The sequence below is a fragment of the Chrysemys picta genome, chromosome 9 (genome assembly GCF_011386835.1).
Source record: "Chrysemys picta bellii isolate R12L10 chromosome 9, ASM1138683v2, whole genome shotgun sequence".
Classification (NCBI taxonomy): domain Eukaryota; kingdom Metazoa; phylum Chordata; order Testudines; family Emydidae; genus Chrysemys; species Chrysemys picta.
Window position 1 is genome coordinate 82,746,864 of NC_088799.1, and position 21,740 is coordinate 82,768,603.

At 44.2% G+C, this 21,740-nt stretch overlaps 2 protein-coding genes across 3 annotated transcripts in view; both read left to right on the forward strand.

Moving 5' to 3' along the window:
* The window catches only part of AMER1 (APC membrane recruitment protein 1), a 57,568-nt gene extending 42,316 nt beyond the window's left edge, over nt 1-15,252 (forward strand). Inside the window, exon 2 of the mRNA XM_042851024.2 lies at nt 3,994-15,252. Within this exon, the coding sequence (XP_042706958.2) occupies nt 4,088-7,543 (3,456 nt within the window). The 5' untranslated portion in view covers nt 3,994-4,087 and the 3' untranslated portion in view covers nt 7,544-15,252. The remainder of the gene's footprint in view (nt 1-3,993) is intronic.
* LOC135973533 (uncharacterized) overlaps nt 1-21,740 on the forward strand; it is a 53,653-nt gene that overhangs the window by 14,709 nt on the left and 17,204 nt on the right. Inside the window, exons 2-3 of one of the 2 annotated variants that reach the window (XR_010590424.1) lie at nt 20,613-21,008; nt 21,670-21,731. Coding sequence is in view for 1 of the 2 variants with exons in the window: in XM_065557255.1 (XP_065413327.1) it covers nt 20,613-20,715; nt 21,670-21,731 (165 nt within the window). In the remaining variant the exon portion in view is untranslated. The remainder of the gene's footprint in view (nt 1-20,612; nt 21,009-21,669; nt 21,732-21,740) is intronic. The other variant, XM_065557255.1, reaches the window with a different exon arrangement.

Consider the following 21,740-nt stretch of genomic DNA (forward strand, 5'->3'; position numbering starts at 1 on the left):
CCCATCGAGAGTGGATCGAGCAAGAAGGAGGCAATCTTGGACAAAGAGGGGGAGGGAGACCCAGAGGCAGAGGACAACTCGGAGGTTAGACATGCATGCAGCCAGGAGCTCTTCTGTACCCCGGAGGAGGCTAGCCAGTCACAGCTGTCGGATCTTGGCGAAGTGCAAACAGAAGAGGAGGCCCATGGTAAGAGGCTTTGATTTTGGGAATTGCTGAAGCAAGTTGTTGGGGGCAGGAGGGATGCAGAAAGCAGGCTTGTGTCTGTCTGACGCATACCACCACATGCCTAGTTTGAGCGGCGGACCAGGCTATTGATTGACTCCCTCACTTCATGGGAATCTGTCTCGGAGATCTCCATGAAACTCTCAGGGACATACTGGGCAATCTGCTGCTGCAGGTTCTTTGGCAGTCTTCGAGAAGACCCTCCCTTTATTCCCTGCTCACCCTCAGCAGCGGGATATCTTCCATAATGAACACAGCCTATGGAAAATGTGGGGATAGTAATGATTATAAGCCCCTCCCCCTACAGTGCTGGGTCTCCCCAAGAGCCACGTGCCCAGTGTACAGTACGGTCCTGGGACACTGATTTCCCCTGCCCTCGTGGTTACTCACTATTTTGGGGGTCTTGTGTCTCCTGTGTGCTTGCCTGGAGTCAGTCAGTTAGCGACCAGGTATGTGACTAGTGGCGGTGTTTTAAATCACTAAATCAGTGGTCTCTGTTGCAAACAATACTGCTTCTATAAAATGTTGCATTTTGGCTTCACAGATATGGCCTGGGGAGCCCAGCCTCCCTCTTTGTTATTGCCGGCTGAACGGCTGCGCACAACTAGAAAGCAGCCACGAAGAACTAAAGAGGACTTTCTGCGTGAAGTCACGATGCTCTCCGCGGCCAAAAAAAAAAAAAAAGAATTGAAGGAGTGACAGGACAGCGAGAAAAGGGACCGAAAAGAGAACGCAGCACGCCAGAATGAAGCCACAGAGCAGCTCTTAAACATTATGGAATTTCAAGCGGACAGGATCCAGACGCTACTAGCATTGCAAACCAAGCAGTTCCGCACCTGCCCTCCACTGCAGCCGCTGTCGCAAAACTCTTTCCCACGTACCCCCCAGACACCGCCAACACACTCTTATCACCCTCCTGGCTTCAGTCTGTACCCTCTGTATTCCACTCCTGCCCCATCACAGTCCAGCCCTGCAGACTCCCAGTACCCACTGCACTCAACACCCGTCCCTCTGCAGTTTAGCCCTCCTGAAGTACAGTACCTGCTGCACTGTACTCCAAAGGACAAAGTTGCATATGATACCTGGACATACACAAATCTTTAACTGTCCCGGGACCCCACCTCCTCTTGGGACCCTCCCTTCCCCCATTCCCCACAGTGCTGATGTGTTTTTTATTTTTGTTTGTCTCTCCTCTGGTTGTTGTTTTTTTAATACAAGAATTGTTTTGGTTTTAAAGCAATCTTTATTCCATTAATTGAAAGCAAACAGAATCATAGTGCATTGTCTGCACCAATCACAATCGCTTCCTAGCATTACAAGCACTACACTGCTAAGCATGGCAACAAATATTAGTGGCTTTCAGCTTCAAATTGCTGCCTCAAGGCATCCCTGATCCTTATGGCCCCGCGCTGCGCCCCTCTAATAGCCCTGGTCTCTGGCTGTTCAAATTCAGTCTCCAGGCGCTGAGCCTCAGCGGTCCAGCCCTGAGTGAAGCTTTCACACTCTTCCCTTCACAAATATTATGGAGCGTACAGCATGTGGCTATAAGCATAGGAATATTGTCATCAGCTAGGTCCAGCCTCCCATATAGGCAGCGCCAGTGGGCCTTTAAATGGCCAAAAGCGCACACAACAGTCATTCTGCACTTGCTCAGCCTGTTGTTGAACCGCTGCTGTCAAGGTGCCTGGTTTATGGCTTCATAAGGGGTAGGCAGGATCACCAAGGATCACAATGGGCATTTCAACTTCCCCTACAGGGGATTGCTGGGATGTGAAGCAATGCATCATGGAACATTGGGACAGGATGCAGGTGGCATGCGACACCCTCCACCTTCCCACAACTCTTAGCGGCGGAAGAGATTCTCTGTGGGATAGCTGCCCAGAGTGCACTGCTCTGAGTACCACTGCAAGTGAACACGCTATTGCACAAGCAGCTGACAGTGTGAACACACAACAGTGGTTTCCCTTCAGTGCTCTCTGAGTGGCGATGTAACTCTGCCAGTGTAGGCATACCCTAAGTTTCATTCCTCCCTTCTCCTTCCTGCCTTGGGTAAATGCACACTCCCTAGCATGGTTGGCGTTAACAGGAGGGATGGCCAAAGCATAATATCGTGCATCCCAATAATGTTGTTTAATCAAATTTACCAATGACTTAAGTACGTTTGCCAAGTAACAAGGGAACTCCTACAATGGAACTTGGGGTGGGTGTACTGTGTATGTGTCAAGTGAATGCTTCTATAGCAGGGACCTCTAAGGCCATTATACACATCAGTGAAATTAGTGAGGCAGGTCAGTATTTTTTCCCCCCTGCTTCTCAGAGGGGTGAAACTGAGGAACAGAGTGGTTGACTTGTCTGAGATCACACAGCAAATCAACAGCAGAGCTAGAAATAACTCCTAATTCCCAGTCTAAGCTCTAATACTGTACTAAACTCACAAGTTGTACAGTGCAGAGCCAGTTCTGGTGTGGCAAAGTGCCCTCCTTTGCTTTCATTCTGTGTGCATGCTTAGCTACCATACATGCTGTCACTGCAGCGCAACAGTCTGTAGGGGGGAGGGGAGGATGAAGTCAGTTTTCAAATTGCTACCTGCGTATCACTCTGTTTTGTAATGTTCTAGTAACCATCACTTTAATATAATTACAACCTGCCCCATCCGCTTCTTAGCCATTAATTTTAGTGAGCAGGGCGAACGCCAAGGCTTTTATTAATAATAGAAGCCAATAAAAATGCTGCTTTCTTGCTCCTCCGGTGACTGCCAGGTCCCCCAGAGATTCAAGTAAAATCCTGCGTCATCAGGATTTGCCCTCAAGTCGTGGGTGTTAGGAGGCCCATGATTTGGGTGGTTCCCCCTCCCCCCCCCCAATACAGGATCTTTGTTTAAATTCGGGGTGAGGGGGAAGCTTTACTGGCCTCAGACCAGAAAAATCTAAGCTGCAGGCATAAAAGTCCAGCAGTGCATATCAATTTTCACTGGATTTATTCTCTCTTCCCCCACCCCCTCCATCACTGTCCCAACGCCAAAAAGAAACAATTTTATTTTGTTCACATTGAGCCAGCATCAGATTAAAGCCTCTGTCTCTGGTGTTTCTGAGATGATCTGATCCGGGAGGTTTGTACTGAACTGGTTTTTAATGTAATTCTAGCTTTCCTGAAAGATGTTTAAAGACAAGTGAAATCTAGTGCAAATAAAAATCACTCTCTTTATTCAGAGAAACACTGTCAGTTTAGTGCTTGCTCTTTGAATTGGTTGTATTTAAGTGTTAAGCGCAAAATGTAGATAGGGAATATTTTGGAGAATTGTTTTGGAGAAGCAGAAAGGCGCCGAGATCAGGGGGGCTAACTAATACTAGAAAGTTGGTGGTGACTAAAGTCAGTGCAGTGAGTTTGGTGGGTCTTAGTCCAGTACTCTGTGGAGATGTAGCAACAACACACATGCTCTCAGACAACCACAATGAACCAGAGAAAGCAAATCTGTCTCTTCATATGGGAAGTGTTTATATTGAGGAAGTGATACTTCTGCCTTGAGGATAAAATGGAGGCTTAACAAATTAGCAATCTGGCAACCAGCATTAAGTTCAAACCCCAGTCATTATTGAGAGGAGAGACGATAAAAAGAACTAACCTATAGAGTGCGTTATAGAGGTCTCGCTAGCTAGTGTTCTAACTGTGGACGTGAATGTGCCCGACCTCTTTGCCTTGTTTCACCAACTCAGGTGATTCCAAGCCAAGCATTAATGGTTTCTCATGTCTCCTTTCTTTTGTCCCTTTAGATCAATCATGATGCTTTGGTCCACACGTCCTGAAGAAGACTCTGCTACCAATATCTTCATTTCCAGCTAAATATACGTGGCTGTAACAGCTGCCATGGAAACGTGCTGTACAGAGGAGGCCGTTGGAACCAGCTCTCCATCTGTCATCTGCAGGCAAGTTGAGGGAGGGGACCGGAAGCAGGAGGAGAGCAGAGCAGGTGACCGGCTGCCTGAATGGAGCGATGTTTCAGTTGTGGCTGTGGAGCAGGCACCCCCTGGCAAGCTGAAGAAAACTGCCTTCAAGCTCTTTGGGGGGAAGAGGAGCATATGCACCCTGCCAAGCTTCTTTGGAGGAAAAAATAAAGGCCAAGGGAAGGGAGCCTCCAAAAAGGGTCTCAGTAAAAGTAAGACGCACGATGGGATCAGCGACGTTGCATATGAGGATGGGAAAGGGAGGTTGCGGTTGGAGAGCCCCTTGAATGGAGGGATGGACTCGCATCCTCGCCCGCTGCCAAGCTCTCAGAGCGCTCACTTGGCAACAGACGCCAGCGTCAAATTTGAGTTTGGCAGGCAGGAGAGCTCTCCCTTGGGGAGTGCTGAGGGCTTTGAGAAAAAGCCCAATGGAGACAAATCGTTGTCCTTCCCTAGACCCAAGAAAGGGCTGAAGGGGCTTTTCAACAGCATCCGGCGCCACAGAAAGAACAAAACTGCTGAGTCTGAGAAAGCGGAGTGGGCTGCTGATTGTGGGGATGGAAAGCAAGCCAAGAAAACTCGAGAGGCGGGGGCTGAAACCCAGCGAGCCTCTGAGGAGGAGAGTCCAAGAGGCACCCCTCTCCCCGCACCATGCACAGGGAGCTTGGATGGTAACTGCTCACTGAGCACAACGACCAACCTGGGAGAAAACACCGACTGGCTCATGGCTGCTCAAAGTAGCTCGGAAGGAGATGCAGCAATGGTGCCTGTGGGCAAAGACGATATTCTAGATGTGAAATTGGATGCAGAGACTATTGTCTGTGCCAGCTCCCCCTACGGTGGCCTCCCAGATGCACACCATCCTGACTACCCAGACAACGACCCCCCTTCAGTACACTCCGGAGACCAGCTCAGCTTGATCTTTGGAGATGTCACTTCCCTTAAAAGTTTTGATTCCCTCACTGGGTGTGGAGACATAATTGCTGAGCCAGACATCGACAGTATTGCTGAGAGCACGATCTCCGTGGAGCGCAGTAGAGACGCTGCCAAGAGAAGCTCATGCCTTGTCACTTACCAGGGAGGAGGGGAGGAGATGGCCAGGCCAGAGGAGATAGAGGAGTACCTCCAGCAGCTGTGGGAGGGCACCACCGAGGCGGACAGCCGCTACGAAACCATGCTGCCTCAGCCCATAAACAGTCCCAACCTGCAGGGAGTGAATAGCAAGCTGGAGACTTGCGGCTTACGTGAGGCGGCAGCCCATCTGTATGCTGGAGGTGTGATGGATGATGTAGAGCTCTTAACACCACCCAGTGACCAGCAAGAATCTGCCCCCAATAGCGATGAGGGTTATTATGACTCTACCACACCAGGGCCAGAGGATGAACTTGGGGAAATCAAGAAGGACCGTCTCCCAAGAGACAGTTACAGCGGTGATGCACTTTATGAGTTTTATGAGCCCGATGACACCCTGATGAGCCCCTCTCTCGGGGACGAATCCTTATTTGAGAGCAAAGCATCTCATCCAGAGATCTTCAGCCGCTTCTTAGACTTCGCTGTCCCTGCCGAGAAGAACCTTATTCAGATGATGGGGCAGAGCAGCGGAGTGATGGAGACTGAGGAAGAGAGGCTGGCTGCTATTCAGAAACAGCTGCTGTATTGGGAGCTTCAGAGGGAACCAGCTGTAAAACGTCTGGATGTCCCCAGCAAAGAGAGATGTCCCAGAGACAAGCAATACATTGAATGTAATACTAGAGCAGCCAAATTAATTGGCAAAAATCAGAGTTGCCTTGGTAGCGAGCAAGTTGCTTCTCCAGTTTTGAGCAGAAGTGTAGATGCTGGGATTTCAGTGTCGAGACTGGAAAATCCTGAGTGGAGGGACTTTCAAGGGACACAGTGTCCAGAAAAGTATTACAATGGCCAAAAAGCCCAAGGGAGTTGCCTTATTCAGCTCATGAAAAACAACTCTGTGTTTGATTCTGATTTGGATCATGCAGTGTTTGGGGGACTAAATAGCTTAGTCCCAGCCAAAACTGTGACCGTGACCTGTCCCAGCTACAGAACACATGACCCTGATAGCTGTTTTCAAAATGAACACCGCAGCAGAGTGGAAAACTGCCTCAGGGAACCCCAGACAGAAAGTGAATGTGAACCTGAGCATGCTGTTAACTTCTCTCAGGCGCTGGTTGAGTTCACTAGCAGCGGCACTCTCTTCTCCAGCCTCTCTGAAAGCCTTGGTAGTTCTGATTCAGGTTCTTCCTTCACTCAGAACCTTTCTGTCCTTCCAACCATGGTCACTTTTGACATAGTGGATGTGGAGCAGGAAGGTGAGGGAGAATGTGAGCAGCATCTGGAGATGAATGCTGACGAGGACATTGCTGCATCCTTTGAGGCCTTTGATGACAGCTACGTGCAAAAGGAGTCCTTTGCCGAATGTGATGAACGAATGTTCCCGGGATATCCCCAAGACTCTTTCCAGAGCTGTAACTGGGGTGTTGGCAGCCTTCCCCATCACCTACACCTGCACGGCTTGAGCCCCTCCATGCCAGCACCACTCTCCATCAACAGAAGGAGCAGGTCACTTGATACGGAGAGTTTGGAGTTGGAGCTTGCAGATATGCCTCTCTCCAAGAATGGCCTTAAGCCTTGTCAGCTCTGGTCTAAATGGGACAGTGGCAAAAAGGACTCTGTCCCCAGGCTGAGCAGAAGCAAGGATAGCATTCAGCGGTCTCCTTCCGAAGGAGGAGAAGCTGATGGGGTCCTTACTTGGCCAGGGTTGCAGCATGTAGAGTACAAAGCCGAGCTTTCCTCAGGGGGAGAGAAACCGTGGAGCTGTACTCCGACTGCAAGGGCTGCTGTTGTCGAAAGCAACTGGAATACATCTGAGCAGTCAGAAGTGAATTCCCCTTACGTGTCCCTGGGATGGAACAATGCCAGGGAGACTCCGGACAGGATGCCTCAGGATACTGGGGCCAGTAATTTAATGCTTCAGACACCTAGACACATGGTCAGACCATCCAATTTACCTCTGCAGACTGAGACAAGACAGGCCCAAGAGGTGTCTAGCTCCTACAGGTATCCTAGAGAAAATATGGCCAAAAAGCTGGCTCGCGTGCTACCTTTGGGAGAAAAAGGGGCTGACTTACCTCAGAGCTTCGCTTTCACGCAGTCCCCTAACAAAACAGCAAAGTGCAAACTTGTTGGCATTACACAAGGAACGCTCCAGTTTCACGATGGCACTGAGACCTTAAAACCCTCAGCTTGCTTTGCTGAGCGTTATGGAAGCTCCAGTACAGACCTGCTGAAAGGGGGACCCGTACATGGGAACACGCTGCCCATTAGCTGTCAAAGCACTACAGTGAATGTAACGGTAGCCAAATAGCTAATACTGGAGGGGTGAGGGAGGGCAGCCAAGGGTTAACTTTCAGGGAGGGGTGGGGTGGTGGGAGGGGGAAAGTATACTTCAATGAGTGGTTTTCATTTAGAATTGGTCCAACAAAGATGAACTCTTCTCTCTTGCAGTTGCAGTTGGGTGCAGTATGTAGTCACTCACAATGCTGCTGGTGTTCTGCACTGCTGTGGGTGCTCTGTTGTGGTTTTGTGTAGGCCACCTCCTAGTTTCGTAGACTAATGCTTGAGGCACCAGTTTTTGTTAGTGTGAACCACCACTCTATTGACTATAATAAACTGTGCAGAGCAAGTATCAATACATAGTGCAGTTGCTGTTGGAATAAAATCCCCTGGAAATAGACTCCCAGTTCAGGCTAGTTTTCTGCAGATCTATTTAAAGGAACACCATCAACTGCCAAAAATCATAACTCTGAATGTTTTTAACAAGAAATGAATGGCTGTAACTGTAGCATCAGAGGGATGATAAATAATATCTTCCCAGTGTGTTTGCTTTGTGCATTTGGCAACACTTGATACACACTCAGACTTATGGTTTCACGTGTGTGGTCCTTTCCTCCCATTTATGTGGATCTTTCACACAGTGACATGGGGAAAAAGTGGATGTAAAACTAGAAATCGGCAGGGGACTTGAGACAGGTGCAGTACCTGAAACTACTTAACAATTAGAACAATATTCAAAAGCAATTAAAGGTTTTTGTTACAATTTACTTCCTGTGAAGCTTCTTTTTGACAGATTTTGGAATGTTTTCCACACTCTCTCTCATCGCCTCAGATCCCTTCTCAGGGGAGAAGTGAGAGAAAGTATGGCATCTGCATCTAGTGTTTTCTCCCCACCAAAGCAAAAATCATTCAAAAAGAGAAACATTTCAAGCCAAACAGAGAACTTTCCTATAGATTTTCATTTTGGTCAAAAAGATCTTTTCCGTTGTGTGTAGCAGTGGGGAGGGAGTTTTCCAACCAGCTCTATTTTTAATTCACTTTATTTAAACAACACCCCCCCCCCCAATAAAAAAGCAACCTACATGTTGATGGTGTCCCTTTAAGAATAAAATGTCAACAGTCCCCTTATTTCTTTGGAGTGATCAAACTTCATGGTATATAATGTTCAGCCGAAATATTTTTCTTATGTGCTTTGCCCCATCTCCCTAAGACATGGGACGTGATTAATATCTTTTATATAAGCTAAGTTGGATCACGCCCGTAGCTGTTAAGTTGCAGATGTTGATGCTTTTCTTCAAAAGTAAGTGTTGTGTTTTGGATTTTTATTTTCTTTGCATAAATTCATACGAGGAAAGTATTCTGTTAATTGGAATACGGGATGTAACACAGCCTAAATTAGGCTTCACAATTTCTTTCTCCCGTCTGGAGGAAACGACAAAGCTGCACATAGTGCCACCCTTTTGCTCCCACACCTTGCAGGGACGATGGAGGAAGTAGCAAGCTGTGGAGATGCACTTTGCTCTTGAGAGAGGGCTGATTGCATTGACAAAGCTCTTGAAAGCACCTGTTTCGGGCTGTTGGAGCAGAGCACATGTCTTCACGCAAGGAAACTCCTTTGTCCTTGTCAATCTTAAATACATGATTTCAGTCTCTTATATAGATCTCTTTTCCTCCTAGCTGGGTCTTGCTGAGTCTCTCCATGCCTCAGTCAAAGTTGATATTCTTGGACTTAATCTGATTCCTGGTGGACTACAGTGCACTAAAAAAATTGCCCTTTCCGTTTTTTTTGTTTGTTTGTGATGCAGAAAGACTTTCTCAATGGTTTAAAAATAAAATTGCAAAATTTTAAACTAGAAATATCAGGTCCTCCTCTTTCTGCCTCCTTTTGGCAAAATTTTTGGAAGATCTGAATAGTGATGTCCCACATGTATCTTTCTATCACATACTCTCCCCAGCTAATACTGATTCTGAAATGTGCATAAATTCCAGTCACATCAGATAACCAGGCTACAACTCTCTTATCCCATAACCCAATTACAAATATGTTTCCAGTTTGTAGTGTAGACTGGAGCTTAATGGTTTTGTATACCCAGGCTGAAAGTCCCATCTATGATACACATTTGGAGTCATGTTCCTAAATGGATTAGCAAACATCTGAATTGTAACCAGGTGCGACGGTTCCTTCCCCACTCTGAACTTTAGGGTACAGATGTGGGGGACCTGCATGAGAAGCTCTAAGCTCAATTAACAGCTTAGATCTGGTCTGGCTGCCACCACTCCCAAGCACTAATTCCCTTCCCTGGGTAGCCTTGAGAGACTCTTCACCAATTCCCTGGTGAACACTGATCCAAAACCCCTTGGATCTTAAAACAAGGAGAAATTAACCATCCCCCCCTCCTTTCTCTCACCAACTCCTGGTGGATCCAGATCCAACCCCCTTGGATCTAAAAAAACAAGGAAAAATCAATCAGGTATTAAGAAAAAGGCTTTTAATTAAAGAAAAGAAAGGTAAAAGAAAACCCTCTGGGAGAGATTAGCATACCAGCTACTCTCATAGACAACAGATTCCAAACACAGAGGATGTTCCCCTGGGCAAAAATTTACACAAAAAATACCCAAATACCCAATTTGACTATTCCTCTAATTGCACAAGACAGGTTACAAAGAAATAAACATAAACCTATTTATTTCCTTCACTAATACTCACTACTTAATAAGAGGCTGAATTCTGGAGCTTTCCCACTTTGGTCCAAAGTGAAACTCAACAGACAAAGGGAACTTCCCTTCTTCCCTTTGAACCATCTTGTCCTCCCATTGGTTTTTCTGGTCAGGTGTCAGCTAGGCTAGGTGAACTTCTTAACCCTTTACAGGTAAAAGAGGCATTAACCCTTAATTATCTGTTTATGACACCAGGTTTCTCCACTGTCACTATTTACAGTGTTGCCAAGGTATGAAATGCTGATTCCTCCAGCAAAGAAAGAGAAGCGGGGCTCTGATACTTTGGTGGAAAAGAGAATATAAGATGCTGTCTTTATACATCCATATAGAGCAACGAAGGGCAAAACCAGACTTGTTTTTTGTTTGGCAGTTCACTTTATTTAAAAAAAAAAGGAACTCAAGACCAAGAACACCCATTTCTGTGTTGTGCCTGGATTAACTCTCCATTCCTCAGTATTATTGTGTTGGTAACAATAATACCATTCTTGTATTATTCGCACATGTGCGAATGTTCCATGTGCGAATGTTCCATGTAGGGCATGTTGTGCTACATTTGCTCCCTTGCAATCATGCAACCCTCTTGAGGGGTGTAGGATTGCATGGGACAAATTCTGCTCTGAGTTACAGTGAAACCCGCCATCAGTAATTGAGAGTTTATTCATCATTGCAGTGAATTTATGTTCTTGGTGTGTCACAGTCTGACTTTATCCCATGAAAAGCCTAATTGATAGTGGACAAAGGGAGCCCCCTTGGCTTCAAACTCACTGGTAGAGCCTCCTTTCCTGATTCAGGAATAAATCCCTATTTAGCACGAGTTTGTCCCTTTGACTTCAATGGGGTATAAGTATATGTGTAAGTACTGTCCTAAATGAAGGCCTAGGTGCACTAATCCTCCGAATCTCCACTAGGACTTGCCAGATATGGCTGAGTCCAGATCCCAACTTCGTAACTCAGATCTATTTGTACCTACTGCCATTCAGAAACAAAATATTGCAAGCTTGATCCAAGACATTACTCCACAGACAAGTATTTGTAACATTCACTCTTTCTCTTGCTCTGAGCAAGTCTCTTACACTCAATTTTTGTTTTTGTTTTGAGTATGTCACCAAAGACCTCTTGTGGGTGTGGATTTTTGTTTTGTGTTTTATGGTTTTTAAATGGTGCGGCCTTTGCCAAAGTTTTGGTGAAGCATAAACGTGACAGTGCTAAAAAGAATGTTCACTTACGAATGCATGTCTCTAATAATAAGCATTTTGGTTGTAGGTACGTAATGGGAAGACCTATTGTAAACTGTTTCTATAAACTAATGTGAAGGCAATACAGCTAGGACTTGATAATCTGACTTTATACCAAAGGTTTTTCTTCCATTTTTTCATAAATTCTTAATTTGATTTGAACTCCAACAGAGAAAATTGATAAAATTATATATTTCTAAAGCATTTTACTTCCAATTTGCTGGGTTAATGGAGTATTCTGCCCCGTTAAGAAATAAGAATTTTCAATATTCTAATTAAACTTTTAAAGTACAACTGGGAAGGGGACATAACATTACGAGATTTAATCTACAATGCTCCTAAAACTCCTGTCTATTGAGGGGTAAATAGGACCAGTCTTCCATGGTGATCAAACTTCTGGTAGAAATAATCTTTTAAAAAATTGGACTATAAGTTTTTAATTTAAAAAAGCTGATGGGTTGAAATGACAAAAAGTAACTTCTTAAGTGCTTATTAATAAAACCAAAAGTTTCAGAAGCGCACTTCAAGTTCCAACTTAATTTGAGCTTTGTGGTAGGGAAAAGAATTAAACTGACAATGGAATTGCAAGTTCTCTTACTTCAGTAGAGAACTTGCGGGAACCCACTACAACTTCTCCGGTCATGTGTCAGTAATTTTATTCAGCTCCAGAGCATATGCTATGGGTAAGCTCGCTGGTCTTTCTCCTGCCCTGTTACTTTAAGGGAAGCCTTCCTCATGGTTGAAACAGCTAGTGTTTCTATTACAAACCTTATTTCTCTCCCCCCCGCCCAATGGCCCCCCCCAAAATAGATCTTGACACAAATTGGGCAGATTAAGGATGGAGTGTTATCCTTAACTTCTAATTTCCTAGTTTGTCAGTTGATTACTAAGCATGCATAGTAGCTGCTTTTTAAAAAAGTTAAACACCCGTTTCATTAAAAAAATTAAGAACACCCAAAACTAATGGATTGACTAAATGAATGATACACCCTCCACTGCTTTTTGTACAGTGAGGCACACTGACACCACAAAAAGCTTTTCCTGGTTGTGGGGGTTTTGGGGAGGTGTGGGGTTTGATTCTTTCACCCTGCTTGACTTACAGCTTTTATAAATAAAATTGCAATTAAGGCCCATGGCCAAAATCTTCCAACCTGGGTTCTTCCTGTTGGGCACCTAACTAAGGATGGTCTGACTTCTCAGTTAGTGCTCATCATATTACAGGATCAAGCAATCATCTCTTTATCTGGTGGAAGTTAGGCATCCATATTGGAAAATTTTAGCCTAGTTGTTTAATGAAAGTGGTGTCTGAGTCAGTAATCAATTGTCAGGAGCAGCCAATTGTCCTGCCAAGGCATTAAAAACAGAAGGACTTTAGTACTCCCTGCACTTGCACAAAATGTCTTGCCCTCACATGGTTAACTGTGGCTATTGCACATGCAGTCTAAACCACTGACATTCAGGTCAGACTACCAAGTAATTCTGTATTGCATTTGGGATTTTTTTATACATATGAGAGAGGTCAATTTTATCTATTTTTGTATAGTTTTACATTTTATATTCATAGGGGAAATTTTATGGACTCTTCTTTTACTCGTGCATCATGTTAAAATGGTGTGGCTTACAGTTCTGACGAAGAAAAAGCAATTGCTGCTGCCACCATCTGTGCAATGAAGAAACTATCTCTCTTCTCTACTACACATTGAAGGCTAATTCTGAAGATCAGAAGCTAGCCCCCTTCCTGCCATCCACATGTTCCATGGACAACTACTTAGAGCTTTTGACATAGGAATGTCACATCTGTCAAGTGCTGTTTTTAGCTTTGTTTTTAATTCCCAGTCTGTGGACTGTCTCTGTCTCCTCTCTGAAAGTGTCACTGACTGTCTTTTAAAGCTAGAAAACCATGGTGGGGTTTTTGTGTGTGTTTTTAATGTTTTTGACTTTATCCAGCAGTGGCCGTTTTTGATACCTAAATAAGCTCTGGAAGGGAATTCTGTCCTTTTAAGGACTTGCCCATCTGGGAGGGGAGATGTTGGGGCTTTGGCCAGTGAAGCGGTCAGGAAAACCAAGGCACAGCTCCTGTTCTGTGTCTGACAAGAGTGTGGGTTTGGCTGGGGCAGTCCTGGGTTTTGAACATACATCCTGAAGAGCTGGTGTCCTGGCTCTTAGCCAAATCAGGCAGTGAAGAAGGCAACTGCATCCTCCTGGCCCTGTTCCTCCTGCTGGGCTTGAGCAATGGGTGCTGCCCCCCACTAATTCTAACCCATCAGCAGGAGTGACATCCCCTGCTTCCCTACAGTGCAGGGAGCTTTGCCTGTTCCCAGCATGCTACAGAGCAGCTCCTCCACTGGGCTGCCAGCCAAAATGGGACTAGTCAGCTGCCTCACCCTAGCGCCTGCCTCTTCCTAACTCTCCTGCCTCCTCAACCCCACCACCAGCTTCGTTCCTCAGCAATCACCAGAACCCTGGCTGCTTCCCAGGCTTGTCCAGCGAAATCTTTACAAATTGGCAACTATGACACGAGTTTTATGGGCCCTATTGTTCACCTCGTGGCTGGTCATGGTTTAAAGGAACGTCATGAGTAAGCAAAGGCCTGAAATTTTATTGTGAATGTGCTTGTTTTTTTAAACCCTTCAATTCAAAGTTTGATTTCCTCTTGATTTTAAGTAGGTTCCCTCCCCTCCTGCCCCTCCCCCCACCTTGCAGGATTTGCAACCCAAGCGCAGTGGCATGGAGTATGAGGCCCAGAAACTGAAATGGGCTCGGAGCAGGGAGTGAATTGACACATTTATGTTCGCTGCTGAGGAAAAAAGCAAATGAAATGGTGGAAAGCTAAATTATTAAAGCTGACCGTAGAGTTTTGTTTTAAATTTGAAAGTGATGGCAATGCAGGTGGAGATACTTCGCTGTGCATGGGGTTTGTGTCTTTAATTAAATTACTCTTAACCTGACAGTGTTCCTATTCATTATTGTGTGCGTGGTTTTTGTTTTGTTTCTTTTATGGGTTTTGCTTCTGTTACTGAAATGCAAATTGGGTGGAGGGCTGCGCTGCTTACATTCCTGGGGCATTTTGACCCACACTTCCTTTTAACATTCCCTGATTTCCCCCTCCCGCCCCCCCTTAATTCTGATGGTATTCAGTCTTATGCAGTTATTTTTAGTGTCTGTATTTAGGCAGTGCAGCTCACTTTTTCCTGCAGATCTGTATTATTCTAGAAGTTAGAAAGGGAAAAGACCTATTCAGTTATCCCCCCCATCTCCCTGCCAGTATCGGATAGTTCACTGCAATGCATTTTCTACAGTCCTTGTCCTTAGACATTCCATTGAGATGGAAAACTGCTTGTTTCTCCTTCTCTTCAGTCCCCACCTCTACTGGGAAGCAAACAAAAACGAATGAGATTATGCTTGGGCAAAGAGGATGATTGAGGGATATAGGGAGGCACATGTCCTTGTAAAGAAACCAACCTTTTCTCAAACTTCCATCCGTTCTGCTTAAGGCACTATAGGATCTCCCCTTCATGCATGTGGCAGAAGTAAGTCACGTGTTTCTACAAATAATTTTAGTACATTGCAGACTGGAACCCCTTATGTGTTCTGCACAGCTTGAGCCAAGGGAAGGTAGCCGGGTTCTCTCCTGCCCCTTTCTTGATAGCTAATTGTTTCATGTTTTCTTTTTTGTCCTTGACATGACTAGTTATTAAACTTTTTAATGTATTTACTGTGTTTTAAAATGAATGTTTCTTTCACTGAATTCTAATGAATAAACTTCAGGTTTTTAGAGAACACCCTTTTTCATTGGTGTATGTGGTTTGTTTTTTATTGCTCAATCAGATCTCTGTGTTTCTCTGGTATTACAATTGAAGGGGAAAAGGCGTTTGAAAGTAAAGTGAAATGTGAAAAGTGATTGGGAAGAGTGTTTTTAAAAAAAAAAAATAGTCTGAGCCCAACTCGCTTTGGCTACTTTCAAACACTTCAGTGTCCCCAGCCAGATTACTCTGCCATATTAAATTATCTCTGCAAAATAACTATAATTGAAGGCACTGGATCTAAAAGTCAGATTTCCTTGGTTTTTTGTTTTTGTTTTTTTAAGTACTCTGTACTACTGATGCTCTGCACAAACAATAAGGTGTAGTTTCATGTGTTTATGAAGAGGAGAACATATCCCTTGATTTCATCAACCGAATAATTGAAAAATTGCTCTTTCATGGACATACTTGGAAGGCACTGGCACTTGTTGGCAAGTAGAAGCACAGAGATTCATAGGAACAACTCTGAAGTGCTATGATATTTTACTACTGGAATGTCAGTGAGCAAATTTTGGGAAGCTGCTCACCAGCTTTATCAGTGATAGAAGAAGCAAAATGAACTGTCTCCTCTCCTGCTCCTTGAGCACATGCACATCAGTCACAAATGTTTATCTTGCAAACAGTTTTTCTTGGCTGATTAGAAGGTACAGTATAGGGAAGAAAAGTATTGAAAGAATCACTTTAATTTGTATGAAAAAGGACCCTGAGACCCATGAGTTGTGCACAGGTTAAAATATTTGCTGTCTAATAACCTTATTTCAGAATGAGAATACCCTATACCAGTATAATTACACTGCTGTAATGATGCTGGTAGATTTCCCTGTGTAGACAAGTCCTAAAGCTGCATGTCTGTTGTTCCCCCTCTCCCCGGCTGCAGCTAAAACACTGCAAATCTAGAGTCCCCTCATCTTTCCACACAAAGGAGTGCGCTATTGAATGTGTCTAAAATTCTACTGTACTTGGGGGGGGGGGGTGAGCGAGAGAGAGATGGCGGTTAGGCAGCAAGGGGTGCCATTCAATTTCTGCTGCTAGTGATGTTTGCCTTCCAGTGTTCAAGGGCTGTTTAAAGGAACAGCATCTGTTCTGGAAGGCTGTGCTACTGCTTCATGCTGCTCTGGTTACTGCCTGGTGGTGGTCACTTTATCATGACGGGTGTTTCGAAGGTGAAGTTTCAAAGGCTCACTAGCAAGGTAAGCTTTGCTAAAACATCTTGAGCCTGCAAATGGTAACCTAAGGCACATGGCAACAGCGAATCAGGCCCCTTGGGATGTGAATCAGCTTGATTTCGTTCAGGGGCCATCTTACTATTAGCTGGACAATAGCGTACTTTACAGTAAGTAAAGCATATTAAAAGACTAACTCAGAGGTTGAGCCTTATACCTCAAGAGCTAAGCAAGGAACAGGTGGAGAAAAGTAAAACTTGTGGAGTATGGATGTTAGCAGTGGTAGGGTGTGTGGGACAGGTGCTTGGGCTGACAGTCTGCAGCTATCTTTCAGAACTACCACAAAAAGAATGCCCTGGGGATGTTCACTCCCTGTCCAGGACAGACTGTTTTACTTGAAAAAGGAACTTGTTTAGCTCAAATGGTAGAGGCCTGTGCTTTTGATGCAGAAAGTCTGGTGTTTGATCCTCACTGACAGTCTCTGATTGGAGGTAGTTATACAGAGCTGTAGTTGCATGACTGGGCCCAGTAATATGAGGGTACAAGACTGCCCCCAAAATCACAGATGGAAATCTGTGAGCGATCCTGCCTGTAACTCAAGATACTGTTTTGGAAGCTGCTTGTGTAACACAGGGTTTTGTAAAGTCTGCCAATCGTTTTAAAATGCACCAAACCAATTAAAAGAATAATCCCCATCTCACAGGAGAGGGATTGAATTTGTAGAGACATAATTATCTGTAATGTATGACAAGCTGGTACATTTAGTGTCTCCAGAGCAGTTGTCAAGGGAGATGGTTTTCCAAGCCAGGTACCCATCATCTGAGTCCATTCATTGGAAATTCAAGACTATTGATTATGCTAAGGAGAAGTCTCAACCTTCATCTATTGTAGATCAGAATGGTCACTACACTGTGTGCGTGCATTTAATCTCTGCTATTAATAATGCTTCTCTTTCACTGTCCAGAAGCTCCTTAAAGAAACACTGTCCTTTTTTGTAGCACTGAAAATTATGCTTTTTTTTTTTTTTTTTTTTACACTTCTTGAGCGGTTGAAGATTGGGTGTCCTTTATCTTTTCTCTCTTTGGCTTTCCACTGAAAGGAATTATTCACTTGTGTATTTGCACCAGATGTAAACAAAAATGGCAAGGGACCTTTAAGACAACCCCAGGGTCCCTGTTGCAATAGTGTTTGCCTCTTTATCTAGCAATCGCATACTGGTTGGAGCAGCTTGCTCCTTAGAGGATTTATGAGTGTCAGGCCCAGATATGATCCTAATTTATTTAAGATGCAAACAGGATTTATCATGGCAGTTGACTTTTTGATCAGGGACCAACAGATGTGCACAATGATTGGTTACAGGTAAAACTGCTCAATATTAGATTAGCAGATGCTCCGCTAACCCACCATCTGTTCTCTTTCTTTGTCCATATCCCGTTGCCCTCGGGTGGGTGTTTGTAACCAATTAAAAACTTTAGTGCATGTAGAAATCAAAATATTCCCAGCTTCATGTAGATCCGCAATATTTACACTTAATGAGAGGCAGTGGGGAAAATACCAACAGGATGACCAGTCCTTAAAAATACCATTTATTCTGATAACTGTAGGAAAGCAGCACTTTTAATGATGAGCCTCGTGAGTTCAGGAATAATTGCAAACTGATGAGTCCTTATTTAATCTCTCCTCTGTGTTCTCTGCTTTGAATCTCTGCATTTAGAATGTGGTTTTTTCATTTATATGAAGTTACATTAGACTTTCACTCAGCTTTTACCTGTGTTCTAGACTTATTTGCATAGACTTCTAAAGAGCCATCTGGGCAGAGCAGTACAAACACCCTGCGAGCTTTGGATGGGCATAGCAGAGAGAGACAATGTTCTGCCAGTACTTTAAAGGTCTACTTCATCAATTTCTCCCCCTGGCATAAGAAAGACTCCATGTACTAAGGGAACATTTGCTGCAAAAGGGAAGGATGGTTTAAACCCACTTAATGGTTTTTCCATTTAAACAAAAATGTGTTCTCATTTCCACAGCCAAGGAGGGAGGCAAGCTCTCTTGGTCTCATAGATTTTAAGGCCAGAAGGGCCTATCATGATCATATAATCTGAGCTCCTGCACTTTGCAGACCACAGAACCTCGCCCATCCACTCCTGCAATAGACCTGGCCGAGTTACTGAAGTCCTCCAATCTTGATGTAAAAACTTCAAGGTACAGAGAATCCACCATTTATTCTAGTTCAAATCAGCAAGCGATCCATGCCCCACACTGCAGAGGAAGATGAAAACCCCACAGGGTATCTGCCAATCTGACCTGGGGGGGAAATTCCCTGCAGACCCCAAATAAGGTGATCAGTAAGACCTACCAGCCAGTCATCTGGAAAAGAATTCTCTGTAGTCCATTGAGTCTTTCCCCATCTAGTGTTGCATCCCCGATGGCTGGAGATATTTGCTAATAGCAGTCATGGATGGGCCACGTACCATCCCCTCCATAAACTTATTAGATCAGTCTTAAAACAAGCTAATGTTTTGCCCCTCCCCTTGAAAGGCTGTTCGAGAACTTCATTCTTCTGATGGTTAGAAATGTTTGATCTAATTGGCAAACAACTCTCACTTTTTGCTGCTAAACCTAGTGGATGAAATCCTAGCCCCATTGAAATCAATGAGAATTTGACTTGACTTCCATGGGGCCAGGATTTAATCCAGTGAGTGTATTTCTAGTGTAGCCTTCTGTTCAATGTGTACAATTAGAAACGGGAGGAAGGGAAGAGGACCTCGTAGGGATGACTGGGAATATTCCCCTCTCAGAAATACTTTGAGAATTCCGGATGCCTTGTGAAATGTGATCATTTCTAAGGCATAACATTCACTTCAAAAGAATGTGTATGAACCCTGAGGATAAATAATCTAGCAGTATCCAAAATGGGGATGAACTTGAACAAAGGAAGAGGTCTTCCATTTGGTGGAGAATTTAAATAAGGGGCACCTGATAGCTCCACCACATCACTGCTGTCCTGGTTAATATTTAACCACAAGAGTTAGTAGGTTGGCTTTAGAAAACAGTTGGTACATGTACTGGAGGCAGGAGCCTGAGAACAACCTCTGGTTGTGAAGAACAAGCCTATGGCTGGTACGACTTTTGCAGATACTGAAGCAATTTAGATGCTGGTTTTTCCTGCACATCTTGGTCTTTCAAGACTTCTCAGTGAGAATATTGATAAATTGGGTTAATGCCAGAGGGGGAAAACAGTTGGTGTTGGTCCTGCTTTGAGCAGGGGGTAGGACTAGATGACCTCTTGAGGTCTCTTCCAACCCTAATCTTCTATGATTCAATGAAAGGAGTAGTGAAAGCAACATAGGAAGAGGAGCCATCAGTTAAACAATGTTTATGTTGAATGTGCTTCTGGTGCCAAAAGAAAACAGTTGCCAACCGTTTGCTAAGCAAACTGCAGAATAGACATTTATTACTGGCTTTGTCTATCCTCTTGGAACAGACAAGAATATGGTGCAGGTCAAAGACCAAAGGTGGAGAAGGGTTTGGCATAGACAGGTTTGTTCTGAGCACTGGAATGGGAGTCAGGAGGATTCCAGTCCCAGCTCTGCTCCTGATGCCACCTGTGTGTGGTGGGCAGGTTACTCTCTTCTCAAGGCCTGGTTCCCCCTCAGACAGGGCTGATGCTGTTTACCTCACAGGGGAGCTGTGAAGATTAATTAGCTAATCTACGTAAAGTGCTTGGAAGAGGGAAAGTGGTATATTATTCTGATGATGAGGCTTTCAAGTCATTGAAATCGAGCCACCCACATGACCCTTCCCTCAAATGGATCAAAAAAGCAAGTTACAAAGGAGGCACCTGAGACCAGATCTTGAGACAGACTCACACCACTCAAATGTGTGGGCCAGCAGGGAGGGGATAGGCCATCAGCTGAATATTTATCCCTTGGGACCAATGTCCGTAATAAGTGATGTGTGCCCTGCTGTGATCTAATTAGGCTTAATTGAATTGAAGAAGAAAAAAAAAAAAGGAAGAGGGCAGAGAGCAGGCAACAACTGGCATTGACTGACAAGGTACAATTATGGTTTTTTTTCTGTTTCAAATGAGGGCAAAGGTTTGAAACATAATCGGCTGTGAGAATTAAATACTAAGTTGTGTTGGGTGCATCGCTGACAACAGCCTCTCCTCCATCCTTCAGGTACAGGGGGAAGAGAACACAAACCTCTTCTGGAACCACACCTTGAAAGCTATCGAGTCAGGGGAGGAATCCCTGCTTCTAAAGAAAATGCAAGCTCCTTTCGGTATGCTTGGCCTGAGGAGGAATTACGGGATCTGTTTCCAGGCCTGAGGTTCAAATTTGACTTAGTCTTTTCGTTCGTCAGACTTTTCCTTTATCGCTTAACAGTGATTTAAAAAAAAAAAACGTATGAGACGAATTTCGTGTTTCTAATCTGTTCTGAGAGAATCGGATAATGTCGCAGCTGGGCAGGCACAGAACGGTCAGCTTAGCTTGGATGCATCATCTCCAAAAATAACCCCCAAGTCTGGCTATTAAATTGCTCTTTCTAATGGGTTTTCTGTTGGGATGGATTAGGTGAGTTCTGTTCCAGTGTATTAAACAGCAAAAGGAAGCCACTTAGTACACTACACCGTCTTTTTAACCCTTTGGAGACTGCGAATTTATTATACTGGGAGCTTTTCATGCCTCCTATGTACTTATAGACCTTGTATAAAATTTTGAAAAAAGCACTTAGATGCTTTGGAAAAGTTACATTTTCAAAAGTGACTTAGGCCTGGATCCCCCTAAGACTTCTAGGGGCTAGCTTTTTAAAGGAATAAATGCTTTTAAAAATCTGGCCCAAAGTCACTTTTGTAAACAGGATATCGTTAGTATCACGGTGCTCTCAACATTATGGTTGGGGCAGTGGTTCAATACTGATTCAGAGGAAAGAGAGCCACCTGCAAAAACAAAAAACCAAAACCAAAAAAACCCTCCAGCATTTAGGTATTTCCCATAGGTCTCTCATCCCATAGATCACAGCTAGAAATGAGTGGTTGTGGCTACAAAACAAAGCACGGTCTTTCACAATTTCTTAAGTAACTTAGAAGCAATAATTAGCATCCAGCCTGTTGATCCACAGAGTTTTAAGTTTTGTTTCTATTAGAGTCTTTTCTCCTTGATTCAGGTTTTGCCACTAGCCCTGATCTGACAACTTCACTGTATATTTAATCTGATCTTTGCTTGCTTTAAACAGAATTCTTCATTGTCACAGACACAGGATGAGAGTGAGAGAACCACAGATGAACTCCATGAAAGGTAAATATA